At 45.8% G+C, this 25,031-nt stretch overlaps 1 protein-coding gene across 6 annotated transcripts in view; it reads right to left on the reverse strand.

The window, feature by feature from the left end:
- The window catches only part of LOC135908910 (uncharacterized), a 662,802-nt gene extending 642,946 nt beyond the window's left edge, over positions 1–19,856 (reverse strand). For 5 of the 6 annotated variants that reach the window (XR_010566490.1, XR_010566488.1, XM_070535435.1 and 2 more), the window contains exon 1: positions 19,462–19,856. Coding sequence is in view for 4 of the 6 variants with exons in the window: in XM_070535435.1 (XP_070391536.1) it covers positions 19,462–19,709 (248 nt within the window). In the remaining 2 variants the exon portion in view is untranslated. Of the gene's footprint in view, positions 1–2,175; positions 2,243–19,461 lie in introns of all 6 variants that reach the window. The other variant, XM_070535439.1, reaches the window with a different exon arrangement.
- Between the last annotated feature and the right edge of the window lie 5,175 nt (positions 19,857–25,031).

The following is a 25,031-nucleotide window of genomic DNA, read 5'->3' on the forward strand; positions in this document are numbered from 1 at the left end:
AAGGACGAAAAAGCATAGGGGAAATTATTTAAGTTTATTTGAAATATAGAAATATTAAGGAGACGGTATATTAAAGTGCCAATGGTGACAGTCGGACACGCATCTTTTGCACTGCGCAAGCGGGACAAATGACGTTATGGCGGCGGTCATTCTCAGTTTCTCTACCTTGGGTATTTCTGGTTTCGCAATGTTGAGTACTGCGGCAGCAGTTTTTTGTGGTTTGTCGGGGCCACGGAAAAGGACACCTCCCGAATGCCCATAGTTTCAACTGGGGGGTCGGACAGGTCGTATCATGTATAAATCAACGCTTTTTGAGTGAAACAAAGTATGACCAAAGACCCTACGCCGCACTCCTCAAAGGCGCTTGAGTCGTTCTTTCGGAGCTCAGGCTCAGTGCTCTCGAAAGCTCAGGCTTACGTGACTCTGCAGCGAATGTGCACATTCGTAAAATCTTCATCAACCTAACTGGGCGCGGACACAAAAGCAGCGAAGCGTTCTTCCTTCAGTTCATCAGAAGCAATCGTATAGGCTTGTGTATCTCATCAAGGACAACAGCGCTTTTGTGGCTTTGCACGATGCCACGGGCCCAACGTCTCCTCTTCTGTAAAAAGTAGGAGTTCGCGAGTACCGAACAGTAGATTTCGAATCAAAATTTAATCAAACCAAAAGCCAAGTACTGAATCGCATTTGAAATATCAGGACATGTAACACAACACTTGGTGCTGACAAACAAACTTAGCATACGAAAATATATATATATGGTGCGGCACATGCTCAGGGAGCTATTTACATTACGTAACAAGAATGTTGCTAGCCATCAGTAACTCAGATACCTAGAAATAAAGATCTATAGTGTTGTCTGCTCTTAATAATTAAAGGAAGCATGAAATTAGTATGTCAGCACTGATACCAGCTCAGTTCGTATAAGAATGTCTGGACGGCATATTTTATAGACAGGACAGCTGTTAAATGAAGTCGTGTTTTTTTTCTCCTAAGCTTAGAAACGGAGCAGTTACGTTGTTGCGAACACCAATGAGGTATTGGGAAGCTACCGCAAGCAAAATACGAGACTTGAAGAAAGGGGCAACACGAACCACTTCGTGTTTCCCTTTCTTGTAGTCTCATGTTTTGCTTGCGGTAACTTCCAAAAATCATGAATCGCCAACTGGCCTACACCCACGCTCTGCTATGTTGCCAATGACGTCTTCAGTTTAATTGTGGGCCATACTTTGCTTACCAGCAAACGATTAGAAAATATTGCTTTTTTTTAGTTTTATTACAGAGAGCTTTCGATTTTAGTGTCGTTTACTGCCTGTCGTAGGTTCTCAAATTGCGAGACCCATGGCATGTGTGCGCGACGTGATCCCCCTACCCCATTCTTTCCACCCGCGTCCATTTGCTCTGCATGTATGCGCGTCTGCATCCGGTGGTCAGCGTACTAGTCACATTACATTTTCGAGATTGCCATGTAAATCCAGGGCTAGTTTTGCGACGGGTAGCTAGAAGCCGCGAAAAGAGACAGACGTGCGTTTAGGAATGGCGTTTGGAACGAAGGGTGTTTCACAAATATGGCAGACGTGATGGATGGTCATCCCGTACACACGTTCTCGTTGGCGAGGTTTGTCGGTTTTCTCAGTGTCATGTGACCGCTGCAAATAAATCTGCGTTGATTCAGTTGGAAGCGCAGCTGCAGTCACCGACACCCGATGATGCAGCTCCGATCGGGCCTATCGAGCTGGAGAGTGTGGCCGTGACTAAATTATTTGCCAGCCAATATAACGGGCCGCAATCCATCGCCGAAAGCTTGTTACTGATTCTAAAACTGATACAGCGTAACATAGAAAGGAAGAAACAAGCCCAGGAGGCCAGATTGAAGGAACGAGGCGCTGGAACAGAGCGCTGAAGGAACTCAGCGCTCTGTTCCTTCATCTGGCCGGCTCGGCTTGTTTCTTCCTTTCTATGTTACGCTGTACCAGTTTTAGAATGCAATACCAAGTCGCCCAATCGTCAACCCCAGTGAATTGTCGCAGATATGTTTCTGCGGGTGGATCATCTGTGAACGTTTGCGAGATCACGCGTACGGGTGAGCACGCTTGCCAAATTCGTCTTCACGCCGGACAGAAAGCTACGAACAGCGATAATACTGAACACGCCGATCCGATATGATCTACGTACCTTCCGTTGGATAATCGGCACGGCCTTTGTACATGGCTTCGTGGTTTCCATACGCGCTGTTTTTGCCCTGCGGGGAAATCATCGGCTCCGTCAACCTGGTCGCAACCGAACAGAGATCGCGCGAAAGCTGCGCGCGTCAAGGCACCAACCACGACCGGGTCTTTTTTGAATACTCGAAAAACTGAATGTTCGAAAAATCTAATAGTAGAAATTGGATTCGTGAACCCAATTATAGGAACATTAACTGTTCGGTTAAAAATTCAATATTCGAGCAATCGCACGTATAAGGTGCATAGGCTGTAAACTAATCACTTTCAAGCGTGCTCTACTTAATAATAGCGCAAGACTATAGTCTATACGGAAGAACGTGTTACAAAGACAGTGAGTTCAAGACACGCTTCAAGCGACACCGCCACTGTAAAGGTGACTAAAATAGATCTTGTGTTCGTGAAATAAGGAAAACATTACCACATCAGAAGACTTAAGTATTTTGCCATGAGGTTTATAGACGTTTCTGGTATGCACGGGGCAGACCCTTGTAGACATTGTATCATACCGACCAATTGCGCTTGCCAGCTGCATCGGATTGAATGGTACCTCGAAAATTACGAAGCAAATCCAGACGCAATGGTGGTTTTAGGGATGGCCGTTCTTCCGTAGGCAATGTTGTCGACTTGGAGGTGTACGTCGAGCACCAGAAGTCCTGCAAACGACTATATGGTGTACTGTTTCTGGATGTTAAAGGAGCATAGGATAACGTAACACAAGAAACGATCTTCAGCATGTTAGAGGCAATAGGACTTGGCGGCAAAATCTACTTCTCGATTACTAGCTACCTACAGACGAGAACCGGCCTTTTACATAGGTATCAAGGTTTTCCAACTTCCCAGCATCACAGTAACCGCCGGGTTCGTCAAAGCGGACTTCTGGGCCCAAAGCTCAGTACTTCTTCCCTGCACCGTTCGGCTTTTCATTTATGCTGACGACATGTGTGTACTTGGGCATCGGCTGTGACGCGACATCAGCTTCGCGCATGGCTTCAGAAAGCAGGCACGTCAACATCATCGTACCTTCAGGAACCAGAACTTCACATATCACGTGAAGGTGCGCAGCGGTGTCATTTACCAGTAAACCAATGTCTTTATACGTGATATCCGTCAACGGAGAGCTGATCTCGTGCAGCACAAGTCACAGATTTTCGGGTGGCTGTTGACAGAAATCTCTCCTTGTCCCCTCATGTGAATAATGTGAAGAAACGTCTGACAGAAATTTGCCATATGTTACGTTCCTTGCAAGGGAGACCTGGGAAGTGTCAGTACAATTGTACAGGCTCCTCTTTATTGAATTCCTGTGGTACAGACTGCCGGTCATCTCTAACACCTGCAGAACTAACCTGAATACAATCCAAGGCAACAAAGCCCAATCCATCGGGATTTGCTTTGGTCTACCGCAGAGCGCGTCAAGGATAAATATAATTGCAATTGCTCTATCGGAACGAAGATTACTCTATCGAAGGAAGGAAGGAAGGAAGGAAGGAAGGAAGGAAGGAAGGAAGGAAGGAAGGAAGGAAGGAAGGAAGGAAGGAAGGAAGGAAGGAAGGAAGGAAGGAAGGAAGGAAGGAAGGAAGGAAGGAAGATTACTCTATCGGAACGCACCTTACCAATTAAACAATGCGTGTGCACGTAAGACACTTCGCTCGGGCCCCTACCCACTGCCTGGCAAGTCTCCCAGTAGAAAGGCCCCTCACGACATCCAGTGTAACTATCTTCGCGCACCGTGCCTTTCTTACGTCAGCTTTTTCACCTGCGACAAGACCTATTCCTCTATGGTGTTTGAGCTGTACTCAAGTAAACCTCACAATCCCAGGACTTCAGAAAAAGTCGGACGCACCGTCATCTGCACTCAAGCAACTTAGTATACTCCTCTCGTACGAGAAATGCCTCGACTGTACTGATGGCTCAACTACATGAACCAGGTGCGGTGGCGCTATACCAACAGAGGGATTAGCACAACGGCTCAAGACTTCCCATATAACTACGTCTACAACTGCAGAGCTCGCGTCTCTCCGCGGTGTGTTTAATGTGATCGCTCCAGAGAGTCCCGGAAGAGGGGCAATCTTCTGCGATTCAAGGCCGGCCTTACAATGTATACAATCATTTCTCCAACATGGACCTCACGATTAGCTGACGTGCGCAATCGTAGGAATTATCGATCATTAGAGTGGTAAAGGCCAGGATGTTTTTTTTTTCAATGGGTGCAAGCAATCATGGTGTTGTTGGAAATGACACAGATAAGGCAGCTCGGACGTCAAACCAAGAAGACCTCTGCGTCCCCATTTCTCTCTCAAGGACAGACGCTGCAACACGGCTTCGCATTCTAGCACGCACACTCTTGTTAGCTGAGTGGAATACCGCACATACAAGGCGCACCATACTGTGCAGACTAAACCATTCGCCTCAAATCGGACCTCCAGCCGAACGCCACCGTCGGGAAGCGTCCTTTCTGCGTCGGTTATGGATGGGAGTTGCCTTCACGAAACCTATGCAGCAATAAATAGAATAACTGACAGTCCTGTGTAATGTCTGCAGCTACGAGGAGAACATTGACCATCTATTGAGCTGCTGTTCTCATTTTGAAGCACAAAGACAATTTATGTACAACGCATTCAGGAAATTCGGTGATGGTCTTCTGAGTGAACAGAGGATACTACAACACTGTCCCTATCAGTAATCGGCTGAAAAAACAAGGCTGGGAACTTCTGGCTTGTGCGAGCACCATTGTCTCTGTAGTGATGCCCGTGCACGTCTATCAACCCCTATCTCTGCTTTTTCGCCCTTCTTTCAGTTCCCCCCCTCTCCCTTCCCCAAGCGTAGGGTAGCCAACCGGATTCTTCACTGGTTAACATCCCCGCCTTCCTTTTTTTTTCTCTCTCTCTCTGAAGAAATGCATTCTAGTAGAGTAGGAAGAAACATGAATTCTGAGGTTATAAGAAAGAGGTATGCAACAAAAAACGCCGGAAATGAACTGAGGCTTTAAACCAAGCTGTTTCTGAAGTATCCGCCAATAAACATAATGGGGTCGCACCCCACCAAGTCAAATTCAATCAATACATTTTCACCCCTCGTGTGTTTTTTATTGTCCAATTTGTTCATGAAACCGGTGCATTTGGGTCGTAAGATGATTGATAACCCGCTTTCGGGTCGAAGGATCCGGGGAGCGGGACAGTTTACCCCCGCAATAAATTCACTTGCTCTGCCACGCAGGCACTTTTGCGGGGTCCTTTTCGCACTAAAGCCTCCGCCATTATCGCTGTCCGGCTTCAATTTCTCCCCTCGCTTCATCCGGCTTTCAAGCGACTCCCAGCTGCGTGGCTCCCCCAAGGGCAGAATTGGGGTTGGTTGGGGAGGGATCGGCAATCGGCGGAAGCGTGACGGGGCTATTTCGTGACCCATAAGTGGAGCTCGTGAATGCGATCGATAAAAGCAAACTCATTGAAGAATGTTCTGTGTCACTTGTGAGCGACTTCGTTGAGCACAGATATCGCTTCCCCTTCGATTTGAATCTGCAGTTGCGCTCTTTGCCGAGTATAGATGAGCACAATTGTTTGTAAGGAGCACCAGTAGTGTGGGAGTCTTTTTTGCACCACCTTGAAGCATGAAAGCCGCGAACAAGACGGAGATGGAAGAAAATTGAGTGTGCGCACAGTATCCATGTCAACCAGCTACAGAGATAGAATGAAGCGACCCTGTTGTTGCAGCATGTCACTGTATTATTGTAGCAGGTTACGAGTAACAGGGTGAATTCCAGAAATATAGAGGTAAGTAAAAGAACAATAATTTGGTATGATGAGACTTAGCCTGCCATAAAACCGGAACGAAAGATGTGTGAGTGTGTGGAAGATCTCTGTTTCCTGGTTACCCAAAACAGCTATCTTCCCTTCAATAATGGTTCAGCCATAATGTATACGTCCATTACAGATGTTAAGAGTAAGCCAGCAGCGAATATGTTCCAGCATTCAGAGAAAAAGTAAACTGTGAACCACTGACTATTCGCATGCATATTTAGGAAGCGAAATTAAACGAGACCGCTTCTTTTATTGATCCGTTAAGTACAGCGTCCCTCTCAGTACTTCAGGCTCACATAAACTCAGTGTTGTGAGAAAAAATATCCGTAGTCCTGGAAGACAACTGAGTTGAATAGCTCTGGTGCGCACAACAAGTTACATGCAGGTGATCAGCAGCGGTTATTGTTTCTATAGCTTTGTTGGCATATGTTTTGCAATGCAAACATCAGTTCACTACCTTAATGTGATGGGAACCAGCTTCAAGGGCTATAGCCACGTGCGGAGCTTATTTATTATCATAACAGGCATTGCCAAAGAGTTGACAAAAGATTTGCCTCTCGCAGGCCACTGTCGATGAGCACAATGTTTTACAGCATGATGCCGCGCATGCTTTGACATTCAACCATATACAATGCACCAATGAGATATTAAATCACACATTGACTTCGGTCTTTTATCACAAAAAGGCAAAATATGAAAATCGTGGTCCCCTGGTAGTTTTTGGCTCAATAAAGCAAATTGCAATCACTCTTAGGCTCTTAGAATATTGATGTAACCAGACTTTATACTGCATCAGTTGAAGCCGCTTTATAGCAGTTATACGTTTTTTTCTTCCCTTTGTCCTTGTATCCGTACTTTTCGTGTATGAAAAAAAATAAGAATAAATGCTGAAATAAAAGAATATAATGCAATGAAAAGGTATGTTGAAACCAAGACATCCTCTTTGAGAAGTTCTATGGGAGCGGAGATCACTGCGTTTCTAGCGACAATAGAAATTATTCTTCGGGAACCCCTTCACCCTGAGACCATTTTTTGCGGCTCGTAGACAAGCCTTCTAAAACATTAAGGGTTCAATGAACCATCTAGCTTACGGCAACTGATCAGAGATAATGCATTTACACGCCAGAAGAACACACCATGAACACGTTATATTTAATCAGTAGCTGCCGGTACACTGTGGTGTCAATAGAAATGATCCCCGACGAATCTGCCTGTTCTGCGCATCACAGCGGCAGATGTATTGCAATGCAACTTGCAAGAAGAGACGTAGCTGCGGCACTTCGCTCCAGGGCACACGATTGAGGCATTTTCTTTGTGGAACTCAACAAGTTCTATGAACAGTTGCCTTCATACGCAAAATCCTGGCTTTTAGATTCACCTGCCTCCTGGGCTGCCAAAGTACGAGGGAACTCTGTTGGCCCGACTGTGAAATTGTGCCGCGCTTACCAAGTCATACTCGTTCATAACTGGATATGCGACACTGTAACACTATACCATCTCGCACATTCTGTGCATCTGTCCACGTTATATTACAGAAAGGCAGATGCCGCGTGCCTTCTGACGTGTGCACTAATGGCCACCAGAGCCCTATAGTTTGCTTCCTAGGGTCTATAGGCCAGTGAGATAGACTCTGATAGCGACATGTGATGCCTGGATACTGTGCGCTAATTTCCGCTTTACAGCGAAGCTGTCTGTGGCTACCCTCCGGAAAAATCGTACCGGCGAACAAAAAACGCTTTGCGGCAAAGCCAACTTTCTCGCGAATGCACTGTAGCTCTCAATCTAATGTCGGTATCTTGGAAAAAGCCATACTGAAATTGGCCGCTAAGAAGACTGTCATTACGCCAGGTTTCATTTACTTGTCCTCATTAGTTAGTTCACAGTAAAATTGTAAACGTTATAGTATTCCCGCCTGTTGTCAATACATGGCCGTCTACAGATGGAGTGAGGTTACAGAAAACACATGTAACTCTTGCTTTATCGCAACTATCCGGAAATAAATTATATGAAAATTAGTGGCTAAGACGACTCTAACATTACATCGAGTTTCATTTACTTTTCGTAATTACGAATTTCACAGTGAAGCTGCCAATATTGCGGAATTTCCGTTTGCTGTCAATACATGGGCTTCTACAGGAGGGAAAAGGACCGCTCCATGTTTGTCAACTTCAATAGAACTCTATTCTTTCCACGCTTCCTTCAGCTAATTAACAAGGAAGTATGTTGAGTCGCCCATTACAAACAAACGTGCTTCGTTTCATGCACTCTGAACTGGGCCCCGGTGAACGCATATCGTCGCTCGCGTCGAGGCTCGGTTTGACGGCCACCTGCGTCTAAACAGCGCTCCGTCCTAGCTGCGTCGACAACACCTACGTTTTTAGAGCATCGTAGTAAAAGAGCCGTTGGTGGTGGATCACAGCGACCACAAGGTCATTATCGCTTGCGTCACAAGATAAAATAAAGTGAAAAGAGAGAAGACAACACGTGGTCGTGTATTTGTATTTCGCATAAATGCCTTATACATAAATATATGCATAGTTACAGAACAACAAAATTCTATACCAATGTAGTTTATGCAATCAAAGCAGCTTCGCTGGTCAACCACCTACACAGGGTGGAATGCCTCCTAAACTTTTTCATACTGATCTTTCTCTCTTTCTATTTCTTTAAAGCTCTTTTTCCCCCGTGCAGGATAGCACGGACCTCTTATACATGTAAGTCCTTTCTTTGATTCGCTGCCTCTGTCGATAGGTTTCATCGTCTCTGTCTCATTATAGGTTCAACGACGCGGACACCTCTATATTTGCAGTTTATTAAAAATGACATCCTTCGAGCAAGTAATGTTTCGTGAACTTACAACGTCAAAAATGCACGAGCGACAACAAACGAAGCAGAGTTACCACGTTGCAGTCGCTCAAAAGTTGAAGGTTTTTGTTTTTGAAAAAACCGCAAAGAAAAACGGGGGTGGCAAACAGACACGTCTCGCTTGAGGCCTCTCACGTGATACCAATACGCTTGCGTTTCCACGCAATGGCGTTTTTCCGGTGGCTAACAAACTTCCGTGAGACGTGAAGCATGAGACCAGCGAGCGTCGCTGCTCTTCCTGGACGCGCGTCCGTCTTGTTGACTTGCGGACTGCAACCAACCGTGCGCTCATTCATCACGAGTCCGCGAGATACCCGTGCGCGCCGATTTATCGCCTTCACTCCGTACGCCCGGCGGTGAATCAATGCGGCGCACTTGCAGTGGCGCCTGACAATGTATTCCGCAGACCTGTGCTGGTGCATGACGTTGATGAATTGAGAAGCTCATCGCGAAGGCCGCGCCTCAAGGAGGAATGATTCATCACGGTCCATAGGTAATGCGCTGTAATGTGCTGCGCGTGCGTGCGTGCGTGCGTGCGTGCAGGCGTAGAGGCAGACCCCGTCGGCGCGCCCGTCTGCTGTTTTTGGGGCGAAAGGGGGTATTAATTACCTGCGCAGCTTGTACGGCCGTTCCGAATTAGTGACCAGGTACACGGGCTGTACGAACTAATGACGCGTTCATGTAACGGGGCCTTACACGGCTGATTGGACCAATGAAATATTGTCGACAAGGGCGTGGTGCTCGCTAATGCGGCAGCAAGGCTGGTATTTGAGAAATGGAAGGAAAAGAAAGGAGGTTATGCTGTCTATCTGGGTAGCGGCGTAGTCAGAAATTTCGTTGGGGGGGGGGGGGGGGGGGCTCACGTTACAGCTCGACCTCCTCCTTATAGAATTGGTCGAGGGTGCAAATACATGAACATTAACTGCAAAACAAGCTGCAAACGAATTTTTGAAGGCTATGCACTGTCAAGATGAGTAACATACATATTTTTTCATAAAGAGATATACTCATATGTGCCAAAAATTGTGCCCGAAATAACTGATATCAACGCTTCCGTGTTCTTTGTATATTAATTAAGCAAAGAAAATATCACACGAGCTTTAGAACTATATCAGTTGGAAACCAGCAAAGCAGTGCATGCTGCTTGTATGAAAAATGTAAAGGCCGTGAAATGTAGAACTTGAGGACAAATGTTTTAATGAAACTTTGTCACTCAAGAACCTTGTTTACATTTTTGTACGTATGAAACGGCCAGCGAAAAATCTCAATGACGCTGTCCTTTGTTCCAATGTATTGCGCAGCAGGAGCGGTCGCCGGTTGTGTAGTGTTAGTAATTGCACGGAAATTATAGTCGAAACAGAGAGCACGCATAAAAAGCAGGAGTTCTGCAAAATATACGGGGGCGAGTCAAATGAAAGTGAACCAATGGGAATATATGACAAACGGGATATCTTATTTAAAAGTAGTCTCCATGACCATTGCGACATTTGTCCCACTGACTAACGAGTCACGTGATTCCCGTCTCATAAAGCTCCTTGGGTTGCTGCTTCAAGAAGTCTGTGACTGACTCTTTCCCGTCATCGTCCGACACGAATATGGTTCCCTTGAATTGTTTTTCAGTTTCCCAAAATTGTGGAAGTCGCAAGGGGACAGGTTTGGGCTGTATGGTGGATGTTGCAGCGTTTACCACTTGAAGTTCGCCAGTTTTGTGTTAACCACCTCAACGACGCGGGGATGGCCATCCTCGTTGAGCAAAATTCGTCAATTTTCCCCGTCATTTGTCCGGCGTTTCACAATATCGTCATCGTCATCCGGCGTTTCACAATATCGAAAACGATTGACAGTTTCTCCAGGTTTATTAAATTTGATCAGTAATGGCCCCTAATGATACCCAATAATGTCAACAAAACCTTTCCGGCCGAAATGACGACCTGTATCAAATGTATCCGCTGTAAGCATCGCCGTCGTGTTTCAGGCTCATAATAGTGGCACCGGGATTCATCCCCGCTCACAATTGCAGTCAAGAAGTCATCGCCCTCATTGTGATAGCAGATAGGTGAGTCAAGGTAGTGCCGATCCTCTGCGTCTTCTGGAGGTGGTTCCGTTGCGCACACAAGAGCCGATAACCGAGATGTTCATGAATTAATCTGTGAAGCAAACCGTGACTGATGTTCACACGCTCTGCCAGTTCACCGATGCTTATCCTCCGTTTTTGTCTAATCAGCTCATCAGCAGTTGCAATTCTGTTGGGGATGATTGCACGCTGGTTTGGCCCGGTCTTGGATCGTCGCTGCAACTTTCACGTCTTTCTTTAAACCGTTTGCTCCAACGCTCCACAGTGGCCAAAGAAATGCAATGTTCAACGTATACGTCCGCCATACGGAGACTAAGTTTTTTTTTTTTTCGGAAACACCTTGAGCTGTCAAAAACCTCACGACACCCCGCTGTTCAACTTTTGGTGCGTCCATTATGTCACTCAACCATATTCAACTCAGTGTATGATAGCATTAAAGAACACTAATGCTCACACCTGCATGTCACTTTTCTAACTGACAGATGCCTGTGTGCTACGCGCATGCCTCATACATAATGAACCGACCATTATTGCGCGCGGTGGGTTGGCATACTTGCATTTGACTCGCTTTCGTACATTAGAAATGCGAAAATAGAATGGAATATACATATGCGAAGATACAGCTTGATAAATGTGAAAAAAAAGGTGTTACTGGAAACAAAGTTGACAGCACGTATACAAAAAGCCTCGCAACACGATATTTAAATATACGTGTAAGTATCCGATAAATCTGCATATCTAAGAAAAAGTCACTGTATATAACGCGTCAAACAAGGCTAGGAAACATGTTGTGAAATCAGACAGATCACAGAATCCTAAGACCCGCGCCCCCTCCCTCCACCCCCCTGATAATCGCGCGCGACGGAAGGCGGCACGCTTCCTCCCCACCCCTGCTATTTCACTCGCACATACAGTATGCGGCGCGCGGTCACGATGTTATCTCCCTTTGACTTTATACGGAACATGAGGGAGACGGCGACGGCAGGAATGCACCTGGAGTGTAAATAAAATTGCTATCGGAATAATATAGTAAGAGTATCCGGTAACTGAAGCATCCCATGGCCCTATACTTTCTGCAAAAGAAGAAGTCAAAATTTCCATGCGGCAATTCGCCGCGCTGCAACAATGTTTTTTTTTTTTTCGTGGGGGGGGGGGGGGGGAGAACCGAAGTGAAAAAAAAGAAAAATCAAAGGAAATCATGTTGTCCACAATCGAATGCCTACTTTGGGCACTTAATGTGGTTACCGAAAGAATATCTAAGAAAACGTGAGACGCTTGGTCCACAGAGAACCATAGGCCTACTGCTCAGTATCCTAAACCAGCGACACAAGACTTTCTGGAGAGGTTGCGCTCAAGCGAACGAGTTGCAATCCGTCGAGTCGCCACATTGATGGCGGCGAGCGACCATTGTTTCTTTTACTCGTCTGCTAGCCAGAAAGCGTCCAAAACTCTGCTGGGCGAAAATCCACGTGGCCAGACAAAACGAACGCGCACCGAAGTACGCAGCCCGGTGCTCGGGGAAACACGAAAAGAACGCATACGCTCTGGCTGGCTCTCGTAGTCCGCGGTTAGATAGAACAAGAAAATTGAAGATGCTCAATGTGTCCTCGCGACTAAAAGTCAAAGTAGAAAAATAAATAAGAATGCAGTTCCCTTTGCTGGCTTTAGTGTCATGACAAGGATGCTTTGGCGCAGGTGCAAACAATGTTGATGTTCTTTTCTTTGATATCATGGCACAAATGAACCAAGACAACGCTTCATCTCATCGGACCTCGGTGCGTGCTTTGTCAACTTGTCTGATTGTGCGTTGATTTGGCTTCTCTCGTTGTATGGTCCTATGTACGACTTTAGAAAAGGTAATGCACCTTTGGCCTCAAATGTTGATAACAACGTTAAACCCACAAAGTTCCAGAATGGAAAATGTAAAGCACGACTTTGGAAATGTCAATGCACCTTTCGCATCAAAAGTTTCGGAATTGAAATCCACGCGCTCCGTAGATTCCGTGGCATCCACGAGATGCCGCGACGAGCCAGCTCGTCACCAAAACACCTTTGAAACTTTGTGCTCTGATGTGGCTGCTTGCGTTATGTGACTCCCGGTGCATGGGCATTGCGGCGAAAGCCATCTCGAGTTTGCAATGTTCGCACTGAAATGACTTTTCGAGTGTGAAAAAGACATTCTAGCTAGACAAAATCCAGAAGGATTTCCTGCGACGGGGGTTGTTTTGGTCGGCGGTGCACGACAGCACGAAAAAAAATGGAGGGGGGGCTGAAGTCCTATACCCTTCCCCCCCAATGGCTACGCCACTGTATATGGGTGCTCCATAACCCATAATTCAGGAAAGGAATAGGCAGCACAGTACTGACCCTCGTATAGCTAAATTGAGCCGGACCTATTGCATGAGTGAACCTTTGCGCAAAACTAGAAGTTGAAAGCACGTGCCTGCTATCACTTTTTTCGATTTGGCTCATTCTTTTGAATTTCCATCTCCCGCATTCTCAGCTTTTTCCTGCAGCGAACCTTTGTTATATTTAGTTGAAACTTACAACAATCTAAAACAGCGCTCTTTTTTGTCTAGACGAGCGAGACTGTAGCATGTACAAGATCAAAAAGGTAACGTTTAACTCTAAGCAAGTAGATAATGATAGTTCATGAAAGCATAAAATGACATAAATAAGCTTATTCTGTGATACATGTAGGTATTTTTCGCAGAGTATTGCAGCCATACAAAAAATTTGGTGCCCCTATTTTTGCCTTGTGAATTTGCAATTTCAGGGAAGATTATATTTAGTCCAATATCACTGTAAGTTGATTGATTTTCGCAACAAATTTATGCGCGAAATAGCGGTGTTCTCTAAAATCCTATTAAATGGGCCAATTTTATTTTTATTTCGGAAACCTGTAGCAGGTGTTCTCTCTTTTTTAACCGTTTCAAAGATACAACCCTTCGTGGTGGTACACTTCCAATCTACTTCAGTACGCTTGATCTTTTTTTCAGCTTATTAAAAAAAAAATAGGGGGCTCAGCCCTAGCTGCGCTCGCGCCAATTCCTAGACTCTGCCGCTGTCTTTTAAGTGGAATCGACATGTAGATTGTGCCCCCCCCCCCAAAAAAAAAGATATATATATATAGAACTTGAGTGGTGCTACAAGGTAAACGGAACAAGTATTTAATTTCGACAGTTTCGATCGGTGGACCGATCTTCAGCAGGGTTTACAAAAAGCCTTTTTTTGTAAATCCTGATGAAGATCGGTCCACCGATCGAAACTTTCGAAATTAAATACTTGTTCAGTTTACCTTGAAGCACCACTCAAGTTCTTTACGTTGGAAAGGTAGCCTGAAGAATCGCTCTTTGCCTACTATATATATATATATATATATATATATATATATATATATATATATATATTCATATATATATATATATATATATATATATATATATATATATATATATATATATATATATATATATATATATATATATATATATACAAACGACACGAAAGGGGGTTAACCAAGGGGCCCGATTTTTATTAGTCATATCATGAGAAGCTTCTCATGACATGACTATATATATATATATATATATATATATATATATATATATATATATATATATATATATATATATATATATATATATATATATATATATATATATATATATATATATATTTGAGGGAAAAGGGGCGCCGCCGGGAGAAGGAGGCTTACCGCGAACTACTAGTTCGGATGCTAGTAGGCTGTGTGCGTGCTCTCTCTTGCAGGTCCGTTGGCCGCGCCGCGAGAGAGAGAGAGAGAGAAAGGCAAAGGAAAGACAAGGAGGTTAACCAGAGATTATCTCCGGTTGGCGACCCTGTTCTGGGGGAAGGGAAAGGGGATGCAATAGGTGAGAAAGAAAGAAGGATAAAAAAAAGGAAAAAAAACCTAAGCACACACACGCACGTACACACGAACTATTTCTGTGGGCACTGTCACGCAACCCGCAAAGGCATTCCTAGTCTTACGCAGTGTCACCGTACAGTCCTGCGCCACACAGTGTACTGTCACAATTTGTCAGAAAGTCCCGTGTCTTTCAAGTATCGCAGCAGCGCCTTCATAGCGGATCGCGCTGATGTTCGCGTAGGCCAGGTTCCAAGGATCTTGTCTTCTGTCATAGGGCGCTTGTCCAGTTTGTCTAAGGTGGCTGAGAGGACAGTTCTTTGTGGGTTAAAACGAGAGCACTGACAAAGAAGATGCTCGATCGTTTCGTTACACCCGCAGAAGTCACACAGTGGGCTGTTGGCCATTCCGATAAGGAAAGAGTAGGCATTTGAAAATGCTACTCCAAGCCATAGACGGATAAGAAGGGTGCAGTCACGTCGTGGAAGCTCGGACGGAATATGGAGCTGTAAATTAGGGTCCAGAGTATGGAGGCGTGCACTTGTGAAATCGGATGAATTCCACTGGGCTAATGTCAGGTCACGCGCAAGTGTGGCAAGTTTTTTCGCTGCGTCGGCTCTCGAAAGAGGAATGGCAACGCAGTTGACGCCGTCATGGGCAGATCGGGCAGCTGCGTCTGCTCGATCATTGCCATGTATGCCACAGTGACTAGGCAACCACTGATATATTATATCGTGTCCTTCGTCAACTAGTCGATGGTGGACTTCTCTGATCTCTGCGGCGAGCTGCTCATGAGATCCATGGCGCAGTGCTGAGAGTACACTCTGTAGGGCTGCCTTGGAATCACAGAAGATTGACCATGCCTGGGATGGTTCCTCCTTAATAAAATGAAGAGCCGCACGCAGGGCTACGAGTTCAGCAGCTGTCGTTGATGATACATGTGACGTCTTTAGCTGTATCTTGACGGATCTTCTTGGTATCAGCACAGCGGCAGCTGCGCTTGCAGATGTAACTGAACCGTCGATGTAAACGTGTACGCGGCCACTGTGCACCTCATGTAAATGTTCTAACGTGGCCTACTTAAGGGCAAACGAGGACATGTTGGCTTTCTTCATGATTCCTGGGATGGTGAGGCGTATGTCAGGTCTGTGCAGGCACCATAAAGGTAAGCATGGTCTTGCTGCAGGCATGTAGTTCGATGGCAATGAGGGGCGATTGGCATCAATTAAACGACTGAAAGTTGTGTGTGGCCTTTCTGTGGGTAGAGCGGCAAGATGGTGAGAAGGTAATCGGGCAACGTGCCGAATATGCGCCCTGAGAGCGTCGGTTGCCAAGTACGTTGATATTGGGTGATCTCGAGCTATGACGATCGTTGCCGCTGTAGACGCACACCTCGGAAGACCGAGACACGTCCTTAGGGCCTGAGCTTGTAGTCCCTGGAGTACACGCAGGTTTGTTTTGCAGGTGTTGCCAATCACAGGGAGGCTGTATCTTGCGAAGCCGAGGAACAAGGCGTTATACAGCTGCAGCATTGACCGCACCGAAGTGCCCCATGACTTTCCGCCGAGAAATTTGAGGAGATGTATTATTGTCAATAATCTCTTCTTCAGGTATGAAACATGCGGGCTCCATGATAGGTCTCGGTCAATAATTACCCCTAAAAAGCGGTGTTTTCGTGCATTTGCTACTGCTTGCCCATTGACCTTTACACTGTAACGCTTCATTTCCTTCCGAGTGAATGTAACAAGGCAGCATTTCTCTGAAGACAGCTCTAAGTTCTGTTTTCGCAAGTACAGAGATGTTATCGTAGCTGCCTTTTGCAGCCGTGCTCGTACCTGCAGCCGTGTTACGGCAGACGCCCAAATGCAGATATCGTCGGCATATATTGATACCTGAACTGTGTTGGGCAAGGATCGGACTAGGCCAACGAGCACTAGGTTGAAAAGCGTCGGGCTTAACACTCCGCCTTGTGGTACTCCACGGCACGTTTGGTGTTGAGTCGTGGCGCCATCCTGGGTCATCACGAAGAAATGCCTGTCGGTCAAATAACTGCACAGCCACTGAAAAGTGCGGCCACCGATTCCGGCTTCAGTAAGAGCATTTATAATGGCATAATGTGCTATATTATCATAGGCGCCTTTTATGTCTAGGAATAATGCAGCAGTGAGTCGTTTCCGGCCGCGCGGCGACATTTGCCAAATCGCAAAGCAGAACCAGCTGAAGTTCTTCCCAGCTCCCCCAATCTATTGGAAATAAAGATATATTAAATTCAAAGTCTGCCGTGATTACCTTGGAAGCTTCTATCCATATTTTAAAGCACTGAGAGAGCGCTCATACACACAGGTGCCAAGCAATTATACTGAAAAATATTTATATAGCAAACCGTTGTTAACTATCAGTATTAGCAGGTAACATATTGCATTTCGTCATTACATGAAAATAGTCGCTTTGAAATTCTTAACTTCTGGTTAAGTTTAGGGCTACAGTTCAACTAGTTCACAGATATAGTGGGGGGTAGTATAGAAGGTAACTTCTTGTCACCATCAATAGTTCATTTGGTTCGTGTGTAGTGAATTGGATCAACTGAAGCTGGCCGATTCCTCAGTCAGCCACGACTCAACCCAAGTGAAAGTCCAACGTTTTTGTCCTTTTTACCACAATCCGTACTTAAAAAATACTTACCTCCACGCAGTGCGAAAGTGTCAATCTGCAGAAGGAATTTTCATTCGCAACTGAAATTTGTACATGATGAGCGAACATAGATAGCAGAAAATCCAAACCAATACGAAAATTCACCATCACGGGCTGGTCACACGGAACTTGACTATCACGTATGTTACTACGGTGACACATTTTAACTAACAAAAAGAAGGTAGTGTACAATATATGTATTTCACTGACAGTATGACATATAAGGCCCCACAGAATTTTAAACTGGCGACATGCATCTGCACGAACAAGAAGTAGCCTATAATTGCTCTAACTATTTCAACTACATGCCGAATGAGAGAGCATATTTCTATGGTGCTTACAAGGGAATATAATCTGCCTGTCGTCATACTTTGTATCATATTCATATACACAGAAAAGCACGGTGAGTATTAGGGCGCTATTTTGATACAACAGCAACGCATAGAACCAATGATTCATAAAAAAACATTTACAGAATTATTCATCGCAAGGAGGATTACCAGCTCCTACTTATTTGCATTAAACAGTCTATACTTGTATTGCTCGTATTATGAAATACATTTTGCTGACCAAACAAATAACATTGCAAATCGTCTATAATACAGATGCTCAAAAACTTGCACACACCAAACGTGAGCCTAAAGGAAGCTAACTGGGCATAAGAACTAACACGCACTCAAGCTTTTCAATACAAGCATTTCACCGGCAGCAGATGGGTTGCCGTTATGACGAATAGGTCGAGCGACACTGCTCCTATGTTAGTCCGCTCAGGCTTGCACAAAGCTGCATGGTTTACTGGTACAAAATTAACACCTGCTCAGAAAATAAAGTGCAATACTTGTGCTTGCCTGCTTTCATTGGGAAAGTCGAAAAACGTCGCAGAACTGGAATTCCCGGTGTTAGAACACCACAGGGCCGCGAAACACATGTGGTGCCCCGATTTAGCCACCTTCGTCTTATGGTTGGTTGACCTGGTTTCCTGCGCCTTCTGTTCGTTGCATGCCTGATCAAGTTTCTTTGTCTTATCTTTCCCATATTCATTCTTGGGACGACAACAGAAGCAGATGACTAGCGTGATCCGACTTGTGAAATCGCTGAGTGAGGGGCAAGGGTGAGTGGAGGTAAGCTCGACGGACGTACGAAGGCAATTACTTCCCGCGCTTCGCCCGTTTCAAATTAACAAAACTATAAATTAAAAATAAGGTTAGGATGCCAGGAAACCGCTTGGGGCGCACATGTTTCTTGAAACCGAAACTACCACTAGCCTTCCGGGGGTTGGCTGCGTATCCAAGATTCCTCACTAACCTCAATTACCCCCTATCTGACGCTCCACTTATCTGCGACAAAAATTCTACAAACTTCCCGCCGGAAAGTTCAATGACACTTCAATCGCGATCCCCATTTCCGGCTCGTTACACACCACCGACCTGTCGCGATTTTCCTGACGTCCCTAGGGGCAGGTCCCCTCGCCCGCGACGGAGAAACTAGACCTCCGGGAGTGAGGTTGCAAACCGTCAAGCCGAAGATCGACGGCTCTAAGACTCCGACGACTCCAACCACATCGTACATGTAGCCGATGCCGTCAGCGCCGACCCTGTCTTTCGCATTGACGGCCACCAAGTGACCGCTGTCGTCGATGCTGGTTCGTATTTTTCGATAATGGGTCTAAAGCTAGCTTACATGACTAAAAATATGGAATACCCTGTAAACCGAGCCCAACATCAGAACTGCCGTGTCCCAATTGATGATCCCGGTTGAGCCTTCGCCGCCACCCTCATGATTCACTTTCAGTGCTGTAAGGAACTTACATAGAAGGTTGATTTCTTGAGAGAGTACGGTTAAGGTATAATGTCCGCGACCTTGTCGTTACATTTTCTACGAGCTCAGACGATGTTGGCCCCGCAGAACGCAAGCGAACGCGCTTACCTGTCGCCGACAACGAAGTGACGCTTCCGCCGCGCAGTTGTTCCCTCGTGCCTGTAATCTGCGTCAACTTGCGCACCGGGACTGGAGCCGCTGAACACATCGATGCACTGGTACTGAGTCAAGGGGTTTCCATCGCCAGGGTCGTAATTAACGTACACGACGGACATGCTGAACTCCTGCTGACGAATTGTAGCAGGGAACGTCGACACATTGTTCAAGGCACGGCTGTTGCTTACTTCGTCAAACATGCGCCACTACAAGAATGCTTCTCAGTGCGGTACGTGGCGTCCGCCGTGCCTATGCCTGCCCCTGTGGTTGATGTCAGTCTTACGTTATCGTCTGTCGAACGCGCTAGCCAGACGCCGCTCACCAGACACCGCATTATCACCGAAGTCGAGGCCAGACCCATTCGGCAGAATCCTTATCGTTAGCACCGAAAGAGCGCGAGGCAATACAAGCACAAGTGAAGACAAAGCTTGAGGACGGCGTTAATCGGCTCTTGGACATCGTCTGTCGTATTGGTGAGAAAGAAGGACACTATCCTGCGCTTCTGCGTCAATTATAAAAAAAATTGACCAGATCACAAAGAAAGACGTTTATCCCCTACCGCATATCAATGATTCGCTGGATAGGCTACTAAATGCACGTTACGTTTTCTCCAAAAGCGGCTATTGGCAAGTCAAAGTTGACGAATGTGACCGTGAGAAGACTACTTTTGAGACGCCTAACGTGATTTATAAAAAACAATTATGGGGTTTTACGTGTAAAAACAACTTTCTGATTATGAGGCATGCTGTAGGGGAGGACTCCGGAAATTTTGACCACCCGTGGTTTTTTAACGTGCACCTAAATCGAAGTACACGGGTGTTTTCGCATTTTGCGTCTATCAAAATTCGGCCGCCGTGGCCGGGATTTGATCCTGTGACCTCGCGTTCAGCAGCCCAACACCACAGCCTGACGTAATTTATGAATTTGAGGTGCTTCCCTTCGGTTTGTGTTCTGTGCCAGCCACGTTTCAGTGACTACGCCAGGTACGCCAGGTAGGCAAGCCTGGCGTACCTGGCGGCGTGAGGTAGGCAATGGCGTACCTAGACGACGTGATTGTTTTTTCGGCCACGTTCGAGGAACACTTACGGTGACTCCTATTCTGTACGTAGCGATGATAGTTTTCTAGTTATTCTGCCATGCCACGAACCTGTATTACCATCGTGTATGAGCGCTTTATTTTCTTGCAAATTGCTACTCTGTGGGTATATTGAGAAAATACCGGACCTGCTGTTGAATATATGTTTAGAAAACTTCTGGATGGTCAACAAGCTGTAAGCGCTGACATTGCTGACTTGAAAAACGGTCTTGAGGGAACAGAAAATAGGATATGAATCTTTGAAACCTGCCTTACCGAAGTAGCAAAAAATTAGAACTAATGTATCAGGTGGCAAATACGACTGCAGATTTACGGATGGTAGTTTACAGAATTCAAGAAACGCAAGAGTTAGCAAGTTTTAAGCTCGTTGACTTAGAAAATTGTAGCAGGAAATCAAACATGATTCTATTTGGCGTACCAAGCATTGCAAGTGAGTCTGACTCCAACTTGCGCGAAAAAGTAATCAAATAAATCTTTCAAGAACTCGGTGCGAACAACATTTCAGTTTGTCGCATTCATCGGATTGGTGAACCTCGGGCGAACAGACCCATTATTGTATATTTCCACGACTATAGAGAAAAAGAGGCAGTGCAACGCAACGCGCAGATACTGAAAAGTACGCACATATATTTACAGAATGATTATTGTACGGACACCCTTCGTAAACGTAGGTTGCTTTGCGCCAGCGCACAAACCGATAAAAGCGAAGAGGGATCAGTTTGGTAAATGAGAAGTTGCGCTTCAATAATGAATTTTACGTATGGGATGACAATACTAAGACACGCAAAGCACCACCAAAAAAAACATCCCATCGCCCCCCAAGCTAACAATCCAAGGTACAACAGTTCCGCCTCCTTTCACTAAATGCCAGAAGTGTGGTAAACAAAACGGGTGCATTAGGATCTTTCTTACTCTTACATGACTTGCATGTCTGCGCAATTACTGAAACTTGGCATCATGACGATATCCGCGATGATGAGACTTCCCGACCAGGATACTGCATGTATCGGCGTGACAAAGGTTCCCGAGGGGATGGCGTGGCTGTTCTTGTAAAACATTCTGTCGATATTACTACTGGTGATTGAATTGCTAATCTTTCCATACTGACCCACAATGTGCACACGCAGCCATTCTGAAGACGTATGAGCGCCTGCGGCAACGTTACTACTGGTGAGGAATGTTTACTTTTGTCCAAAAGTTTGTTCGCCCTTGCCCGCAATGCCAACGCTGCAAATGTCCGCCTCATCCGGCCCACGGTTTATTACAGCCGCTTCCATGCCCTGCTCGTGCCTTTTACCGTGTGGGAATTGACCTGTACGGGCCACTCCCGCTAACACCCGCTGGCAAACGATGGATTATTGTCGCAGTTGATCACCTTACACGCTATGCTTAAACCGCTGCTCTACCTGCAGCGGCCGCCAGTGACGTTGCATCCTTTCTGCTCCATCGTTTCATTCTTCGTCATGGCGCACCTCGGGAGCTGCTGAGTGATAGAGGCCGCGTGTTTTTGTCGCAGGTGGTTGAAGCTCTGGTTGCTCAATGCCGCATAGTTTACCAGACCACCACGGCGTACCATCCTAAAACTAACAGGCTTACGAAGCGTTTCAATCGCACCCTTGGGGATATATTCGCCATGTACGTTTTATCGAAGCATACAGACTTGGACATCATCCTCCCATTTGTCACGTACGCATACAATACGGCTACACGAAATACTACAGGATTTGCTCCATACTTTCTTGTCTACAGTCGCGATCCTTCCTATACCATTGATACAGTCTTGCCTTATGCACCAGATACGTGAAATTGTGCTTCCGTTTCAGCCGTCGTCCGATACGCCGAGGAATGCCGTCAATTATCCCGAAAGTTCACCGTCGCCGACCAGCAACGACAAAAAGCCAATCGTGATGGCGACGCTACGAATCCGAACTTCGCTCCCGACCCAATTGTCTTGTTGTCCGTGCCTGCTACCGCGCCTGGACTTTCGACAAAACTTCTCTCGCAGTATGATAGACCATGCCGCATCGTCGAACGCACCTCTCTGCTCAACTGTGTCATAGAGCCCCTTACACCGACATCCGACAAGCGCCGCCGTGGACGGGATGTTGTTCACGTTCACCTGGAGCAATTCTATGACCCGCTCGTCTCCACGTCGTAAGTCGCCAGGCTGGCTCCGCTTTTGCACCGGGGGTAATTGTAATGAAGGAGAGCACAATGACAAGACCAGCCAGATCGTCTGTTCCATGCCTGCAGTGCAACCGGTGGGCCAACCGGATCGCCAGTGCTTAGCACGAGTGCGAGCCGTTCGGGCAACCAGCTGTTCCTGCTCTGCGTCACCTGCCTTAAAATTGACAGAAAAATCAGCCTCGTATGGGCACCAGCTCACACGTCGGTCCCAGGCAACGAGGCGGCGCACTTCCTAGCCCGAGATCTCTACTTCCGGGCAGGAACAGAGCCGCCCGCTTGCAAGGAACTAGACGAGAGAATACAGACCTACACAGAAATAATTGAAAACTATAAGCTTCAGCGTAGAACTGTCCCCCCTCCGGTCTAGGAGCTCGGAAATAGAGAGGCGAGAGCCTGGCGCAGACTGCAAGCAGGCAACTACATAAATCCAGTATGGGCGTCACACGTACTGAAAGACGAAGATATAGGCGATAAATGTAAGAGATGCGGGGAGAGGGGGACCCTCGACCATATAATCTGGCAATGCGTACACTCCCCAGGTGTCAAGGAAGGAATAAATAGTAGAGAAGCCTGGGACACCCTTCTGCAAAGCGCGGACCTCGCCATGCAGAGGAGAGCCATCCATCTGGCGGCAGAGGCCGCGAAGAGTCAACAACTCTTTGCCTGCATCTAGTCGCGGAGACCCCCACACCTGTCCCTAGGCCTGCGCGCCAGGGGCAGGGAGTAGGGGGTCTCCTTCTCTGATGGAAATAAAAGTTTTTGGAACGGAACGGAACGGTTACGAACAGGCGCTACCATCTGATCTGTTCAATACACCCCATTAGAATACATACGTACATACATACATACATACATACATACATACATACATACATACATACATACATACATACATACATACATACATACATACATACATACATACATACATACATACATACATACATACATACATACATACATACATACATACATACATACATACATACATACATACATACATACATACATACATACATACATACATACATACATACATACATACATACATACATACATACATACATACATACATACATACATACATACATACATACATACATACATACATACATACATACATACATACATACATACATACATACATACACCGCTCGGACGAATGTGCAAACAAATATATATGAGATTTGCAGGAATACAAACTCCGCACACTCCATACTGTTGAAAGCGATCATTATCAGGCTTTGAAATAGAAGGTACAAAAATCAGACGGAGACAGAGCTTCAATTACCCCCTCCTATTGTACACATCCGCTGCGCTGCTACAACAGCGACCATTTATTTCCGTAGTACGGCACACACACACAGAAACACGTACGTATAGTGAGAAAGCGCAGTGAAAAAAAAGATAGAAAAAGAAAGCAAGGCACAAAAAAATTTTCGTCTTCCACCCCGTCCTCCGCACCCTCTCTTTTTATCTTTTGGCGGGGACCTTCTCAAGCGTTGAGACAAATGATCGATGGAACGCTTCTAAAACGCGCTCACTGTGCGTTTTCTCTTCTACTTTATTTCTTGTGTTCACGCCGTCATAAAACCGTCCCACGTTTCTTGAAAGCATGATGGGAAGTAAGCGCACTTTTTCCACCTATATTCTACAAACTAACAAAAGAAGAAGAAAAGAGAGATTGAAGCGTTTCACACGAACGACATCCTTCCGATCTTTGACAGCTCTGACACATGACATTGTTTAAGACGTCTTTGTCACGCGGTAAAAATTGCGTCGCGAAAACAACGGGAAGCACAAGAAGGCTGGTTTACATCGCAGCTAACCGAGGTAGCGATGAAAAATACATGTGGCATGATTGTTTCGACGCCAAAACGTTTTTACCATGGGGTGCTCTTCTTAGCTTCCTGCCTGATCCTTGAAATAAAAGGTTAAAAGTGACATCGACGTAAACTCACCATAAAGACGGTATGCTAATAACACAGAAGCCAATGAAACGCTCTGTTCGCCCATGTTCGCTTACCTTCGCTTTCTTAAATGCGAAATCTTTCAACGGCTATAACTGCGGGCAGGCCTGTGTGGATGACGTTTGTAAGAGTACGAACGCAAAACTTCGGGAATGAGACATTTGTTGGCGCGTCTATATGGCAGGAAACAATGATGCTATTCTCAACGTTGTTAAACGGCGCCGTGTATTCTGCAATGCATTCGATTTTTCTGCTTCAGACAGCCGCTG

The sequence above is a fragment of the Dermacentor albipictus genome, chromosome 1, assembly GCF_038994185.2.
Source record: "Dermacentor albipictus isolate Rhodes 1998 colony chromosome 1, USDA_Dalb.pri_finalv2, whole genome shotgun sequence".
Taxonomy (NCBI): domain Eukaryota; kingdom Metazoa; phylum Arthropoda; class Arachnida; order Ixodida; family Ixodidae; genus Dermacentor; species Dermacentor albipictus.